General features: G+C 36.2%; 1 protein-coding gene across 1 annotated transcript in view; it reads right to left on the bottom strand.

The window, feature by feature from the left end:
* Window positions 1-7684: 7684 nt before the first annotated feature.
* Window positions 7685-15445, bottom strand: part of LOC126177099 (mediator of RNA polymerase II transcription subunit 1-like) — a 208641-nt gene continuing 200880 nt past the window's right edge. Inside the window, exon 13 of the mRNA XM_049924359.1 lies at window positions 7685-10160. Coding sequence (XP_049780316.1) covers window positions 8524-10160 — 1637 coding nt within the window. The 3' untranslated portion in view covers window positions 7685-8523. The remainder of the gene's footprint in view (window positions 10161-15445) is intronic.

Genomic DNA, 15445 nt, shown 5'->3' with positions numbered 1-15445 from the left:
CAAAGTTTTTATTTCTTCTCTCTGGACCTTAATTCCTACTTCAAATTTTTCTTTTGTTTCCTTTACTGCTTGCTCAATATACAGATTGAATAACATTGGAGATGGCTACAGCACTGTCTCACTCCCTTCTCAACCACTGCTTCCCTTTCATCCCCCTCGACTCAAACTGCCATCTGTTTTCGGTATAAATTGTAAACAGCCCATCCATAACTGCTTTACCAAATTTACAGCTGGCTTCTTTCACAGTATCTACTTGCTACAAAATTCCTTTTTTTCACACTCTTTAGTAAAACTTCTGTGGTAGTGAACTCAGGATTATGGGTTCACTAGCAGCGTACTTATTCGAAATTTGTCGAACGACCTGAGAGGCTCATTATTAAGCACAATATGCTGCATCTGTGTATATCCACATTTAACTACCCAACGAATATGGTCTTCTCTATATAATTTTGTTATTTGTAAACCTGACACCACTCAGATGATGTTTCATCGCTTCAAGAAACTACAGTCTACTCAAGTCCTTGTTTGGTGCATGTCTGTAGTATTACTGTCTGTTAGTATCCACTAAAGGAAGAGTGTACAAACATATGCAATAATGAGTGAGACAAGTATGACAGAGTATTAGCAATATTTTGAAACACTTAAAATTTACTAGAAACTTTATGTTTTCAAACTGCACATATTTTGAAAAACTCAAATATTTGTACTCGGGCGCTCACTGAGTGGTATCACTATGACAACACAATGAAACCATATGTTTTATGTATTTGTGTACTTTCAATAGGACAGGGAAAATAATGAAAAAGGGTTCTCAGACACACTTCTAATCTTATGTTCATGTGCTTGTAATGAATTTTAATTTTTCTGTACAGTTAGTACATGTACCACATAAATATTTTTTCTCTTGTTGGCACTGAGAAAAAAACATTTGCAATAAAATCACTTTTCATATAAAGAAAAAAACAGCATTTTAATAAAAGAAGAACAAACAGAGAATAAATTATGATATTGTGTGTAATTCACATTCAAAGGGGAAAAACATCTTTTGGTGGTCTTAATCACAACACTGAATATATGCAAAATTATCATTTTCCTGTATTACTAATATTTACAATATACCTTTTAAAATAAAGGTAAAATATTTTGACAATATACATATAAACATACTTTACATAATAATACAGTTATTTTTCTCAAGTACAGATTTTTTTAAAAATTTAGAGAATATAAACTGCAAACAGCAACCTCTAGCACCATAATGTTTATCTTCAAACATTCAAAATATCTCATCATTTTCCAAAACACAAATCTATATTACAATATATTTCTATAAACACACCACAACCATGATCTGTGAAGGTACGGGAGAGTTAAGGATAGAGTTCCTGAACAAAAGTAAAACACCAAATTTCCATTTTTTTTAAACATTAAATATATCATAATATGCAAACCGAGAGGGAAAAATTAAGTCAATGATTTCAAATTTCATTTCATATTTTTGGATTCTCCGAAGATTCTAAATGAAAAAGAACTCTTGGAAGCACATTCTATCTTGAAGTGAAGCTCTCAAGTTACTATATCAAAGATTCAAAAGCATACAAAACAATTTAAGAAATTAATACTTCACATTTATTTTTAACCTAAAGACATACAAAGCACAAGAGCTTGTACTTTGGAAACTGCTGAAAAACAATGTGATATACTTTGCTACAGTACAATTTTTTGTGCTCAATAATTGAGCTTTTTACTAAAGTTTGTAGATCTCCGTCACACACATTCTTTCCTCAACTACTTCAAAGTTCATTTGAGAGCATACATCACACAGCTGAAGTTGTTTCTGAACTGAGGCAATTTTTCAATCAGACTCGTTGTTGTATAATCCAAGATAAAACATTCTTAAAGGTTTCTCATGTTTACAAAAGCTGACATCACAAAATTTCTATGATATTTCAGCTAGGAGATGTTTCACCATGGGAAGTTCCTTTCACTCATAACAAAAATAATATATGAGGCATGGCACACATATAAGCAAGGATAGTAGATTTTGGTCCCATGTCCCAATGCCATCCACTACTCTTCAGAAGTTTGTACTCACTTATTGCAGCAGTTTGTCTTGAAAAGCTAGACTGGTGCCCCCAACACTTCTCCTTAGAATACAATGCACCTAATGCTGCAACTCATCTTATGCAGAGGGACATACAGTTGCATAAATCTTCTCATGAACACCATCCCAACTGCTGATTGCTGCACACCACCTTCTTAGAATATCATGTAAGTTCTCTGACTTCACCAGCTACACACTCCATGAACTTTCCACATGAAAGGACTGTTGATCTCAGAGGGTGTCAGGAGTTACACCAGTTACACACTGGCGTCCACAAACTTCATATCTTCATTACTTATGTATTCTTTGTAAGTAAGATGAGTCGCTGATTCTGTTATGTATGTAAAACAAATTAAAATTTGGTTGCTAACTTGTCCTCCAGACAACAATTACTTACTAACAACTTTTCTTTAGAGTCCTTAAAGATGATTTAACATTATAGTGTGAAACAATCAACATGCTTCTTGTATTCTCGCAATAGAAAATAAAAGTTTGTAGTTCAGTGATGACATTCTGGTAATTTGGGAAGACACTATGAAATATATGAGATCTATAACACAAGCATCACACATGGAAAGAAAATTATCAGTCAACTCACTTGACATTCATTGTTCTTGTAGGTATCTGTCTTTTTCATTTTTGACAGTAAATAGTTTTGGCACATTACAGAAAATTCTGATAAGCAAATTATATACAGGTCATCAAAAATAATATGTTTAAAATATAATTTCTAACATTTACCCAGAATGACTGGTGAAGATATATTTCTGGGTGACCAACCAGGTTGACTAGACAATTTTTCTACAGAACATACTCAATTCTCTTCCTCAGGCACTATGAGCCATAGTCTTTGTCAGTTTGGCTAGAGTCCAGGCAGTGAGCACATTATGATGATTAATCACTCACAACACCTGATAAAGATAACCAGGCTACTTGTCAAAATACCGTGCAGGAAATGGAATTGCCACTGTGGTTGGAAACCTGGAAATATATCTTCAGGTACAAAATACACTTCAGAAACTTCATAATAACACCACGTATACATGTGGAACAAATACATACTAATACATATGATGTTGAACACAGCACTGAAATACATACTACATAAAGAGGATCAACTCTACAAGTCTTAACAAGAGCTTGCATACAAGTGACACTCAAGAATTTAGCACGCAATGTACTACATACGGCAACAGATACAATTGCTGTACATGCCACTTACGTGGAATGTTGTGGACCTACTGAGGGGGAGAAAAGAAAATATTGAGAATCTCAGGCTCTCTGAAAGAGGGTTCCTCAAAAAAAAAAAAAAAAAAAAAAAAAAAAAAAAAGGAAAGAAAGAAAGAAAGAAAGACAGATAAAGGAATACTACAGGAAGTCATGGACAATGTCAATTACTGCAAAGGTGAGGCTAAGCAATTCAGGAAACTAACATGACAGGGTGAGTGACGCAGAAAGAGAGAGTTATACAGAACTTTTTTATGAACTTTCTTATAAAAATAAATAAATAACTTTGAAATACAGTAAGAAGAAATGTTCCAAAATTGGGAGTTTTATTATAATTTGTATTTGTTTTTCATATTGTCCGAATAACGTATCTGGACTCCTAATCGAAAAGGTGCCATTCACTCATTTCAGTCATATTATTGATGACACTAATCACAACAGTGTTTTCTATTTCACAAACTGTCAGTTTCAATAACTTCCCTTACTCACTCAAAGCTTTTCTTAGACTGGCATAAGCTCACACAAGTGATAGTTTTAAATGTCACTCTGAAAAAATAAAGTTATTACATAATGATTTGTTAATTTGCAGGTACATGTCTGCTGTCTTGATACATTGTACTCTGCATTGCAATACTGCAGCAGGACACTGGAGGGGGAAGAAAGGAGTCACAGTGCATTGATAAAGTGGAGTATCATGTAAATTCATTTTCAGCAGAAATGAGGTACTGCACAATACTCCATTTTATCAAAAGGCTGCGCCATTTTGTTTTGGCTCCTCTAGTAGCTTTCAATGATATTGTGGTGCAGGGATTTCAATGTGTACCAGGGTTACAGACATGTAATGCAAACAAACAAAAAAACTAATTATGTAACTTTTTTTAAATTTTGAGGTGATAGTTAAAATTTTATAAAAACCACTTTGAAGTGACTAGCCCAGTGTTTTAATATTATTTGGAGAAAGAAAAATGTGTGTGTGTGTGTGTGTGTGTGTGTGTATGTGTGTGAGAGAGAGAGAGAGAGAGAGAGAGAGAGAGAGAGAGAGAGAGAGAGAGAGAGAGAGCACTACATGGCAAGACACACATATAACTACCAATACACACTATTTTTAAAAGAAGAAGAAGAAGAAGAAGAAGAGGAGGAGGAGGAGGAGGAGGAGAGAAAAAGAAAACAAAAAAAGGTCAGGCGAATTGAGTACTGGATCATCACATTGCAAATCTTCATTTTGTTACCTCAATTAATATTATTATCCTATATTATTATCCTACCAAAGGTTCTGTTCATGAAGTGCATTATTTTCTTTTCTTTTACTACATATACTGCCACTGTCCGTATGACAATTTCAAAACACCACTAGCATGTGGTCAGAGAGCTCTTACTAACAGTGATAAATTGTAATTGTCTCATAAACTGTTCAATTTCATGGCTTACGGTTACTGAATTTCTGACCACGTTTATAGGAATTTCTCGTTTCCTCAACTGTCTTGGCTCTGTGGGGGGGAACAAAATAAGAAACATAGGTTAAAAAGATGTTAATTCAACACACACTGATAAGGTAATGATAAAAAGCAACAGTAAAAACAATACAAATTTGGTGTGTTTTGAAGGAATCATTGAGGTAAAAAACAATTAGAAGTAATGTAAAATGTTGCCAGATATTGTGAATACAAGCCTGGGTAAGTCAGAAATACAATTTAAGAAGTAAAATGGAAAGACACTAACAATGTTCTTACATGACATCGGGCATAAAACATGAATGTGAATAATGGAGTAATAATAATAAAATTCAAGCAGCTTGCAGAAAAATGTAAGTAATAAAAAACAAAATAAAAAAATCACAAAAGTACGGGACGGGGGTGTCAGAATATAAAATGACAGCATAAGGATGGGAAAAAGAGTACAGGAATTAAAAAAGGAAAACCAGACACAAGGGAAAAGGTTAACACAAATTTGGTAGCTGTGGGGGCAATAAATCAAAGGAGAGAGAGAGATGAGTACAGACTATTTGCCTGAGCTTTTTCAATATGAAAGTTCCATGATTATGCAAATTAAGAAGTAAAACAGTGCTCCAAAATGACTTACTACTTTGAAAGCAGCTTTGTTCATTACAAAAATCAGTCTCTACAAGGGTCTATCAAAGTGTTCAGTGAGCAGAAAATGTATTTGCAATAACAAAACAAATCTGGACCATAGGAGACAGTCTTGTAGTGCCATGCAGTATGATGAGAATTTTGAAAACATTAGGTAATACGTAGTTGCCTCATATATCTTAGGACATAGTAGTATTTCAATGAGAAAGGTACATACCTTCAGCTTTAAAGCAAGAACAAAAGAGAAGCTAAAATGTCATTATAAATCATCTCAAGACACCAATGGCATGAAAGGAGTGGCACGTAAACAGCAGTAAGGAGGATAACCATTTACCTGATGAGAAATATGGCATGTGAAACACACATCTGATGTGAAATTTTATGGCTTATGGGAGGAGGGGAGAGGGGTGTTTGAAACTCAACAACTATTAAAATGCTAAAAGTGGGGCCCGTTAACACATTTTGTATCTATGGCATTGTCATGACAATCACAGAGCAGGTGTACTGAGAAAATGAACACACAAATTTATTTCACTGAAAACAAAGTAAAGATTTCATACCATGCTATTAAACTCAGACAATACTATACAAGTAAAGACATTCATGAAAGCCTTCAGCAATACAAAACTAGAAATGATTGGGACAGTGCTGTACGAAGTAAAATCAACAGTGACATGCTGTAACTAAAAGGGGACTGAGATAAGGAATGAAGTAAGAACTTCTAAAACATATTGACTTTACTAAACAAAGTGAGTTTTATGAATTGATTTGCAATATTGATCAACATAGGGGTAAAGTTTATTAAGTGATTTTTTGTGATTGAACAATTGTTTGATCAGTTATAAATGATATATACATTATGTAATGGAAGTATAATAATTTGTAAATGTTTACAAATAATGTGTGAATTACTACTAAAAGGAGCTTATGGTAATGAGCATACATGCTGCACAACCAGCTATGGGACGATAGTAGTGTGTGGACGATAGTAGCAAATATTATTCATCGCCTTATTCACTACCGCCTCCAATATCCAGTTTTTAATTCCTTTAATTCCTCCACTATTTCTATGACTATTTTACTTTCCACGAGTGCCTACACATTATAATCCACCTTCCTGATATTAACTGAGTGAATCCTGCCTTATATCCCTATATAAATCATTTGTACACTTATTGTCGTTTTTTCTTTTCATCCGTTTCACATAAATTCTTCTTTCTTTTTAATTTCTTTCATTGTCCTCTATTTGGTTCCATTAATTTCCAACATGGAATTTCTACGTAACTTCTCTCTCTACCCCCCCCCCCTCTTACCGCGCCATCACGCCCTGTAGAGCATTCTCTTTATCTATCCACCAAAGAAGGAAGTTCCCAAACTCAGAGAATGTGTTACATTTTTCACCACTGTATTTGTGGGTTTTAAAACTAACTGAATTAGACTTTTTGATTCAGCAAAAGGTCAACAATTTTTGTTTTCATCTCACTTGTGTGGATATATTTTGATAAGAAGAAGGATTGGGTAACTGAAATTTGCAGAAGGTGAATACTTATGAAAAGATATCCATACAAAGAACAAGAAAGCATTTACATCACAGTTGTGAAAAAGTGCACCTACAACAGAAGAATATAAGCTATTTGTGACACTATGAAAAACAAATGTAATGAGACACCTTATCTCTAAATCAGTTGAAATGGTCAAATGCCAGCTGGAATAATGAATTTACAAAAAAACTTACTTAAAAAAGGCTTGCTTTCAGGCAAAATCAATACTGGGTGATTAGAATAAATATTCATGCCACATTCTCATTAATCTACGAAGAGTAAGTATGTTCATGCATTTTATTGCACACATAATGGAGTTCCATTTGTCCTCCTCACAGAGACCACATAAAACTGCTTGACTGACCAAAAGACTGATTACAATCCCATTACTTAGACACCACACTGAAATTCGCCTTAAGTACATTATACGTCATAATGAAATCCTGTATTACCAGGAAAACTTATAGAATGAGAAATATGGGGAGTAAAACGAAAGAAAGGAAGCAGCTTTATAATCACTGTTTGCTGAATGTTAAATCAACACTTATTTGTACAAAATGTTCAAAACCATTCCCACTTGGTAAGTGTAGTTTATAATGCCTTTAACCGGTTTACCATATTCTTTTCCAACATATATGATTTGGTCCAACATCTATAGAACATTACATTGAAGAAATTATATATTTATATATATATATATATATAAAAGAACTGTACAGGTAATTTCTTTTAGCAACTCACATTCTGCACACATTCCAACATAATTAATAAAATAAAAATTTGCTTAAAATTGCACATTGAAGTTTTCCCTAACAGATGTAGAACTAAATGCCCAAATTCCATATGTTGTGCCACTCAATATTACCTTCATATTGTACTTAATACGAAGAGAATTCTAGATTAATACAAGAGTGTGTAAATGTATTGCTAGACAGACATCAATACTTCATTATATACATTTGAGCGGTCACATCTGGAAATCTCTATCACCGTTCCAAAGTATTGCATACACAAATGGTGCATAAGTACAAGGAATTGCAAAACATGAGGCACATAATAGCATCTCCACATTACACACTAACTGGTTATTTTGTTCACCTGCCATATCAGAGAAAAAGTAACAAAGTTCTTCACAATATTCTCTGTGCGAAGAAATAAACACGAAGATACAGAAAAATTTAATAGGCAAAAGTCTGATCATGAATTGCATTCCTGGTATAGTCTAAATTTAAGAACCATATTGAAACAAAAATTTAGAATGACACACATCACAATCATGGGACATTTCATGTCAGTTGTAAAGGCATAAATGTAATACAGTTACACTTATTCTCAGAAAATAAAATCAGGTAGCACAGAGACAACATGAATCACTGTCAACCTTACAAAAAAGTCTGAGTATAAGAAGCACTTTTCAACACACAGCAACCACACATAGTAACTTCAGTGACAAGTGTAGCTTTTGTGGTATGTAGCACAGTAACAATGACACGAAAGTTCACATATCACCAGCTGATGCCCACGACAAACCCGAGGAGGAGCTTGACTGGGCAGGTGCCGTACCTCATTTACCCATTCCGACCAATGCTTCGTCCATCAATTCGTCATCAGTGATGCAGGGTGACACAGAATGGGGAGAGGGGGTCACCAGGGGTGAGGCAGCTGGAGCTGGTGATTTGACTATGTGCACAGAAACAGATGGTGAACCTGCAGGAAAGGCAGGTGGTGGAGGGGGAAGAGGAGGAGGTGGGCTCCGTCTACGGCAAGGAATAGACGGCCCTGCCACTTGTAATGACTGTTTGGCAGCTGAAAAATCTAGCAGCAGCTCTGCTGCTTCCTGTGCAGAGGGAGCGTGCGAAGAGACTGTATCTGCGATAGGTCCCGAGTCCGACATTTCAGAACTATTATCACCGGATGGCAACACCGAAAGTGAACCCGCTACTGTTGGTGCTACTGGAAACCTTGCAGAAGGCGAAGGAGGTCGTGGTGGGGCTACAGGTTGTGAGGGAGTTTGCTGAAGCTGTAAAGACAGTACCTGTCTTGTACCAGGTACAGGACTTTTATTACCTTCGGCTACTACTGATTTTCCTGGCACAAATTTAGAATCGGGTCTATCTTGCACTGGCTGAATCACTCTGTCCACCACAGTTGACCTGTCGCTGCCCAGGGACACTGCTGTTGAGTTCGACCCACTGTTGCGTGCTGATAATTTGGGTATCTGAAATTTGGTATCAAGGCTTTTAAGTGGTGGCAGTGCTACCTCCAGTTTGGAAGATGTTCCAGTTCTGAATGGATCAGCAGCTACAGTATCCGTTCCGAGAGCTGCACCACTGCCTTTACGACTGTCACCTGGTTTACCACCAGCACCAAATGGAGATCCAAGTCTGTCACTGGATCCCTTGGCAGGGCGTGCCGTTTTCCCATCTCGTGTGCCCGTCTTCGGCGAACCACCGAGTTGCTTGGATCCACCAGTTTTGGAACTACCAGCCTTGCCACTGCCGCCAGTCTTGTTCGACGTGTTTGCCGGTGAACGAGCTCCACTCACAGACCCAGATGACGCAGCAACTGTCATCACTCCTGTTCCGGTTGCTGCTGTAGATGCAGATCCTGATGCAGTACCATTTGATGGTGATGTCTGTGACCTAGGCGGGCCACCTGAATGTGGTTTCTTTGAGGCAGGACCACTATTGACACCAGGCTTCAAACCAGTATGTGTTTTTGGGGATCCCGTACTTCCTGTCGACGAACCACTCGACTGATTGCGGCTTGCTGGCTTCGAGTCTTTGGTTCGTGTTTTATTGATAGTAAGTTTTATACCATCAGAACTGGGTTTTACCATGTACTCACCAGGCTGCTTAGGTCCAGTGGTGTTTCCACTATTTCCTCCTGCTCCAACTGTACCAGGAACACCACCTGACCTGGAACCATCTTTTACTATACTGTCACCTTGTTCACAATGCTGTGCCGTTAGCTTATCAATGACAGCTGACAGTGAGCCCTTTCGCTTGCCTGTGGGATTAGTGCCAGGTGCTCCTTTGCCTCCACTGCTGCTTCCACTGCCACTTGTGCCACTAGGAGGTGTTGTTCCACCACTAGAAGCACAACTCGTATTCACTCTCTCGAGAGTAAGATTGCTTGATGACAAATCCAGTTGTTTCAATTTCACACTTGATGACTTCAGTTTTGGACTTGATCCAGATCCTGTGAAAGGACAAAACACAGTGCCTGGATACCACTCCAGAATGATATAAAACGAACTTAACGTAACTACTATCAATACATGAGACAAGAAGTTTTTGATATAATGAGCTTAACAACAGACTATGTTTCTGGCAATGGCTATTTTATCCTTCTGGATGATGGAAAAAGAATCACTAAGTAATATTTCTGTCTGAGAATGGTGTCATGACTTGCATATTGTACCAATAATAGGAACAAGAATTATAACACTATTTGGAATTTAAAAAAAAGGACTGACTACTTACCAACTGCTGGAATAAGACCAAGAGGATCAGAAATATATGGGGTACATACAATGTGACTCATCACTGTTTTAGCAAGGCACTAATTCTACAGCTCAAAAAAACTCAATTGCACATGTCATTTATCAGTTCTGGAAGTCATCAGGGTCTGTAAGAACACAGATACTAATGCTTTTATTAATTAATCCAGCTATTGCTAACTGGGGAGATTCTCACATCTTATGTTATTTCACAATCAAATCACCACTGGTTGGTGGACTGCTAAATAGATCAGCAGGCAGAAGGGTAACCATCAGCAGAAAAACAGAGTGCATTGCATCATTAAGCTATGAAACTTTTGTCCACCACCTAACACATTGGCAGCAAGAAGTAATTTGCAGTTCTATATCTGTTCACCTACTGAACATACCATGAGCAATACAGCAATAGGTAATAAGTGAAATGTTGTTCTCATACTGTTAAGAAGTCTTTCACAGCAGCATTGTTAAACAGAATGTTTTCAGTTCTCTTTCCACATCAACTACACCTAAAATCTGAAGCTTTCAAGAAAGGTCCCCATCACTTTTGATAAGAACAAATAACTATCAAAAATACATACATGTTTTACTTTTTATGCTTAATTGTTAGTTGTCAAATTACAATTGGCTAGCTTGCATCACCATTATGTCATGTAGACTGTAGGGAATTTACAACCCATCTTTCCCACCCAGCCAGAAAAATAATAGAGCTGAGGTGCTCTGTTCAAAAATGTCTTGGTATCAGGGTACCAGATATTTACAATATTTCCCAAGTATTAAGGTAAGAAAGTTTGTTTGTACAGTTTTAGAAAACAGTGCTTGATATCAACACTAAGTCAAATAAAGAAATCTTGAAAAGTTAAAAGTGTGTAAACAAAGCCTCATGAAGATTATTTTTCAGAATACACTTCTTATATCAAGCATGTGCTAAATTACAGATATTAGCAATGTACTTCGTAATGCACAGTAGTATAAACTTCATGCAGAAGGACAGCAGAGCAGGGTACATTCTGACATGATATAGGCAACCAAGTGAACTCTATTTGAAATTGTTTAAAGGAATAGGTGTATGGCATTGTTTGATGGGAGACCTCAAGAGGTTGTTCAGTTGCCTAGTAAGAGAGGGTTTCCTCTTCTGCACACAATGATCTCTTTCCATGCAGTTTATGAGGCTTGTGTCTTAGAGGTATCTGATGGATGTAGGTGAGAGTAACGAGTATATGTATAATGTGGAGTCATGTTTGTGTTTTATGCTATTGACAGAAGGAAGAGGGCGAATCCTGGTGCCTGCACATACTCCACTCTTGAATAGCACAACTGTGGACTGCTGGACTTAACATCCCTGGCTGATGGACACAAAATATTTATAACACTTGCTGGGAATACAGAGTAATAATTTTGATAATTTGTTCACATGTTGTGCCTTTTGAAACATGAAAGGTGAAAATAACAATGAAACCACTAATAGATAATTAGTGGGCAAGAATGCCTCATCCAGGATACGAAAATAAAAGAGTTTTTCCCTCTCTGTAAAAAAAGGAGACAGGTGTCCATTTGTGGTAAAACTGACAACATAGTGCAATGGTGAGGATGGTGTATGTCTTTCATATTAGACTGTGTACTGTGCATTCTTGTAAACAGGACTACCAGCTCATGCACGTTTGTGCTTTTAGGCCAACAGTATCATCAGCTATGACTCATAAACCCTGGAAATACTATGATCAGACTATAGAAATGTGGAAATGATTTTCAGGGCCAGATGAATGCATTCTACTTGTTTCATATGATTTAAGGGCATGCCAAGATATATTTTCTATCAGGATAACATGTCCTTGACACATGCATCCCATACACACTCATGATGGTGGTGACAATAATGTGCAAGGGGAAACTATTCATTTGTGCCTCCCTACAACCCCTGGTTGTTGCAAAAAAAGCAGCTATGAAAGTGTAATTATTAGTGACTAAATGGATTCCTTCACAACTGATGTCTTCTCCACTTAACATCACATTTTCCACAAGAGTAACCGTTCATAGCACACTCTCAAAATAACACTACAGTAGTTTGGAGGGCATATGATAAAATTCCATATGATACCATAGCTCCCCAATTTGAAAAGCTACGATCTCTTAAAACACAAGGCTGTGTGATCTCTGTACGAACATGAGGTGTGTTGTCTACCTCCAGCTGCACATCAAAGACTACAATAATTCTTACTATGATGAGTTGCTGTCATTTTGTTACAGGAAAGTCACAAGCAATCAAGTGGATTGTTACAATGTTCTGACTGATCGATGGAATGCACTTTGGTGTCCATCTGCAGCAGGTGTAAGTGTTCTGTTGCTTATGTTTCATTAACCTGTTTCTTTTTATTTACTTTTTTTAAAAAGAAAAGACGACTACTAATCTGCAAACGAGTGATAGGTGACACACAGGCATACTTAAAGAAAAAAAAAAAGGCATATGCCTCCTCCCCACCTCCAACACAAACCCTCTCTCCCTCCAACACACACCACCTCTTGTTAGCATTCCACTATGAATTTCCCATTGATTGTTGTACATTTATCTCACATAATTTAAAAGTCAGAGTGCTACAACCTCATTAAAAGCAATTTTCCTTGACTTTTTAATATGAGATACATAACAAATTCTTCAAATGGTTGAATTTTCAAAAAAAGTATTACCACTAAGCATTAATTAAAGATATTAAAAATGCTTAAAATGACTCCAAAACATTATGAAAGGTAACAAATTGTGGGTTCAAACAAATAACATTGGAACCAAAGGACAAGATATCTAATTGAAGGAAGAATATATCAGGTTCAATCAGTTTCTTATACATTAATGCACTGTTCAGTGAATCAATGAACTACACATTAATCAATAAAAAAGGTACCTAAAATTTTACGCTGTTTATGTGGAAACAGTGTGAATCATTGAAAAATAACTTATGGGCATTGGATCACAGTAACTATTAATTCTGATGAATGAGCAACACCTATGTAATACTCCAACACTGGACAACAGTACTCTATTACGTCACAATTAATACCAGTAGTTGGCAAAATAGCATCAAAAATGTAATACTGCAACTTAGATATTTACCACATTGTCACTGTGCCCAGAGATGAAAATGATGAGCTAACCTTTAGTTTTATGACCACTGAGAAATCTCAGCTGAAACTGCAATACAAGCTGATGGGCATACTAGACAGAACGCATATCATAGGTTTTACAAACAGACAGGTAGGAAACTTATCATGAATGACGCCTACTCTCAAATTACTTCTCTGATTGAATCAATAATTATACTATTGAAAATCAAACAATGGAAAATCCAGGATGGAATGTAACAATATTATGAAAAAGAAATCTGATATTTACCATACAGTGGAGTCGCTAAGTTGCAGATAGGCACAACAAAAAGATTGTCAGAATATAATCTTTCAGCTAACAAGGCCTTTGTCAAAAAAAATTCACACACATGACTGTGTGTGTGTGTGTGTGTGTGTGTGTGTGTGTGTGTGTGTGTGTGTGTGTCTGTGTGTGTTTTGTCTATTTTTGACAAAGGTCTTGTTGACTGAAAGCGTATATTAAGAAAATCTTTTCGTTGTGCCTATCTGCAACTAACCATCTCTGCTATATGGTGAGTGGCAATTTCCTTTTCATAATTAAACTGTTGAAGAAATTATCACAGTTTATAAGTTCCAATTAAATAAACCCATTCCCAGATTAAATGCACTGAAGAATGTTTCAATCACTCATGAATTAGTGAGAAATCCTGTTATTACTCCTTACAGAATCATGTGCAAATGAAGGATTTAAAGTTACACAAATCTAGACTGGGTGAAATATTACACTCTGTACAGCTACATCCATGAATTATGATGATGATGATGATGTAACTAGGTAAAGATCCATAGGCAAACAGTACAAATAAATAAAACAAAGTACAAATTTGAGAAAGTGATTACATTATTGACCTGTCAAAGTCTCAAAAGACATAATACAATAGATTAACTATTCTGACTCTATAATGTGTCAAGTGTTTATCACTCACTACTTCTCTTTATTTGAAAGAATTTCCATTTTTTACATTAGCTGATACTGACCTATATTCTTCTCTATTCATTCCTTTTAGGGGACTACACAACCAGAGATTTGTTATGCCTATGTACTACACGCAGATACTGGTTACTGGTCAACATGTAACCCATAGAAAGAAATTTTTCAGCATTTTCATATTTAAATTATAAGAAAATAAAATTCTGACATTTATAACTAACAGCGATAAAAAGAAACGAGTAATGTTTCAGAATAATATGACTATATTACTTACAAAAAACTAATACTTTTTGAAAGATACATGAACTTCAACTGGAGCTTCCAAGTGCTACTGCATCAACTCAAATAAGACATTGGATTTGGCTATAATGTACTGACCAGCAAAATGTTTTGAATCCAATACTGCTATGCCACCAGCCAAGTGAGTATATTTATACAAGTTCCACTGGCAAAATATTTGATTAACAGTCAGACCTAGGAAGATTAGAAGTGATGTCTGTTAACCTCTAAAGAATGGGTTCATATTCCAAATGGCAAGTAGTTGGGCATCATATAGAAATACTGTTCTAGGACCACAGTGAGGAAATGTAAGAATTTATAATATGAAGGCTTTCACGAGGAAGGTTTACCAGAAGATATGTGAGAATTTAGCTTTACAATCTGCAAGAGTTCTGACAGCAAAATAACTATACTTTATGGCAGGCATGATCTCCAATGACATCTACATACTGGATCTCACTAATACCACTCTTGTTCATCCAGGATCATATGTCAACAGAGAGCTTTCAACTCGCATTCCAACTATCTGCCCATGTTGGAGAGCATATTTCACACAATTGGGTGCTGTGAATAGCACATTGTTACAGATGTGAGAGCCTAATTGCACTTACAAGAGACTCTCTCTCTCTCTCTCTCTCTCTC

This window comes from Schistocerca cancellata, chromosome 3 (assembly GCF_023864275.1).
Source record: "Schistocerca cancellata isolate TAMUIC-IGC-003103 chromosome 3, iqSchCanc2.1, whole genome shotgun sequence".
NCBI lineage: Eukaryota > Metazoa > Arthropoda > Insecta > Orthoptera > Acrididae > Schistocerca > Schistocerca cancellata.
This window is presented reverse-complemented; position numbering and strand designations above follow the sequence as displayed.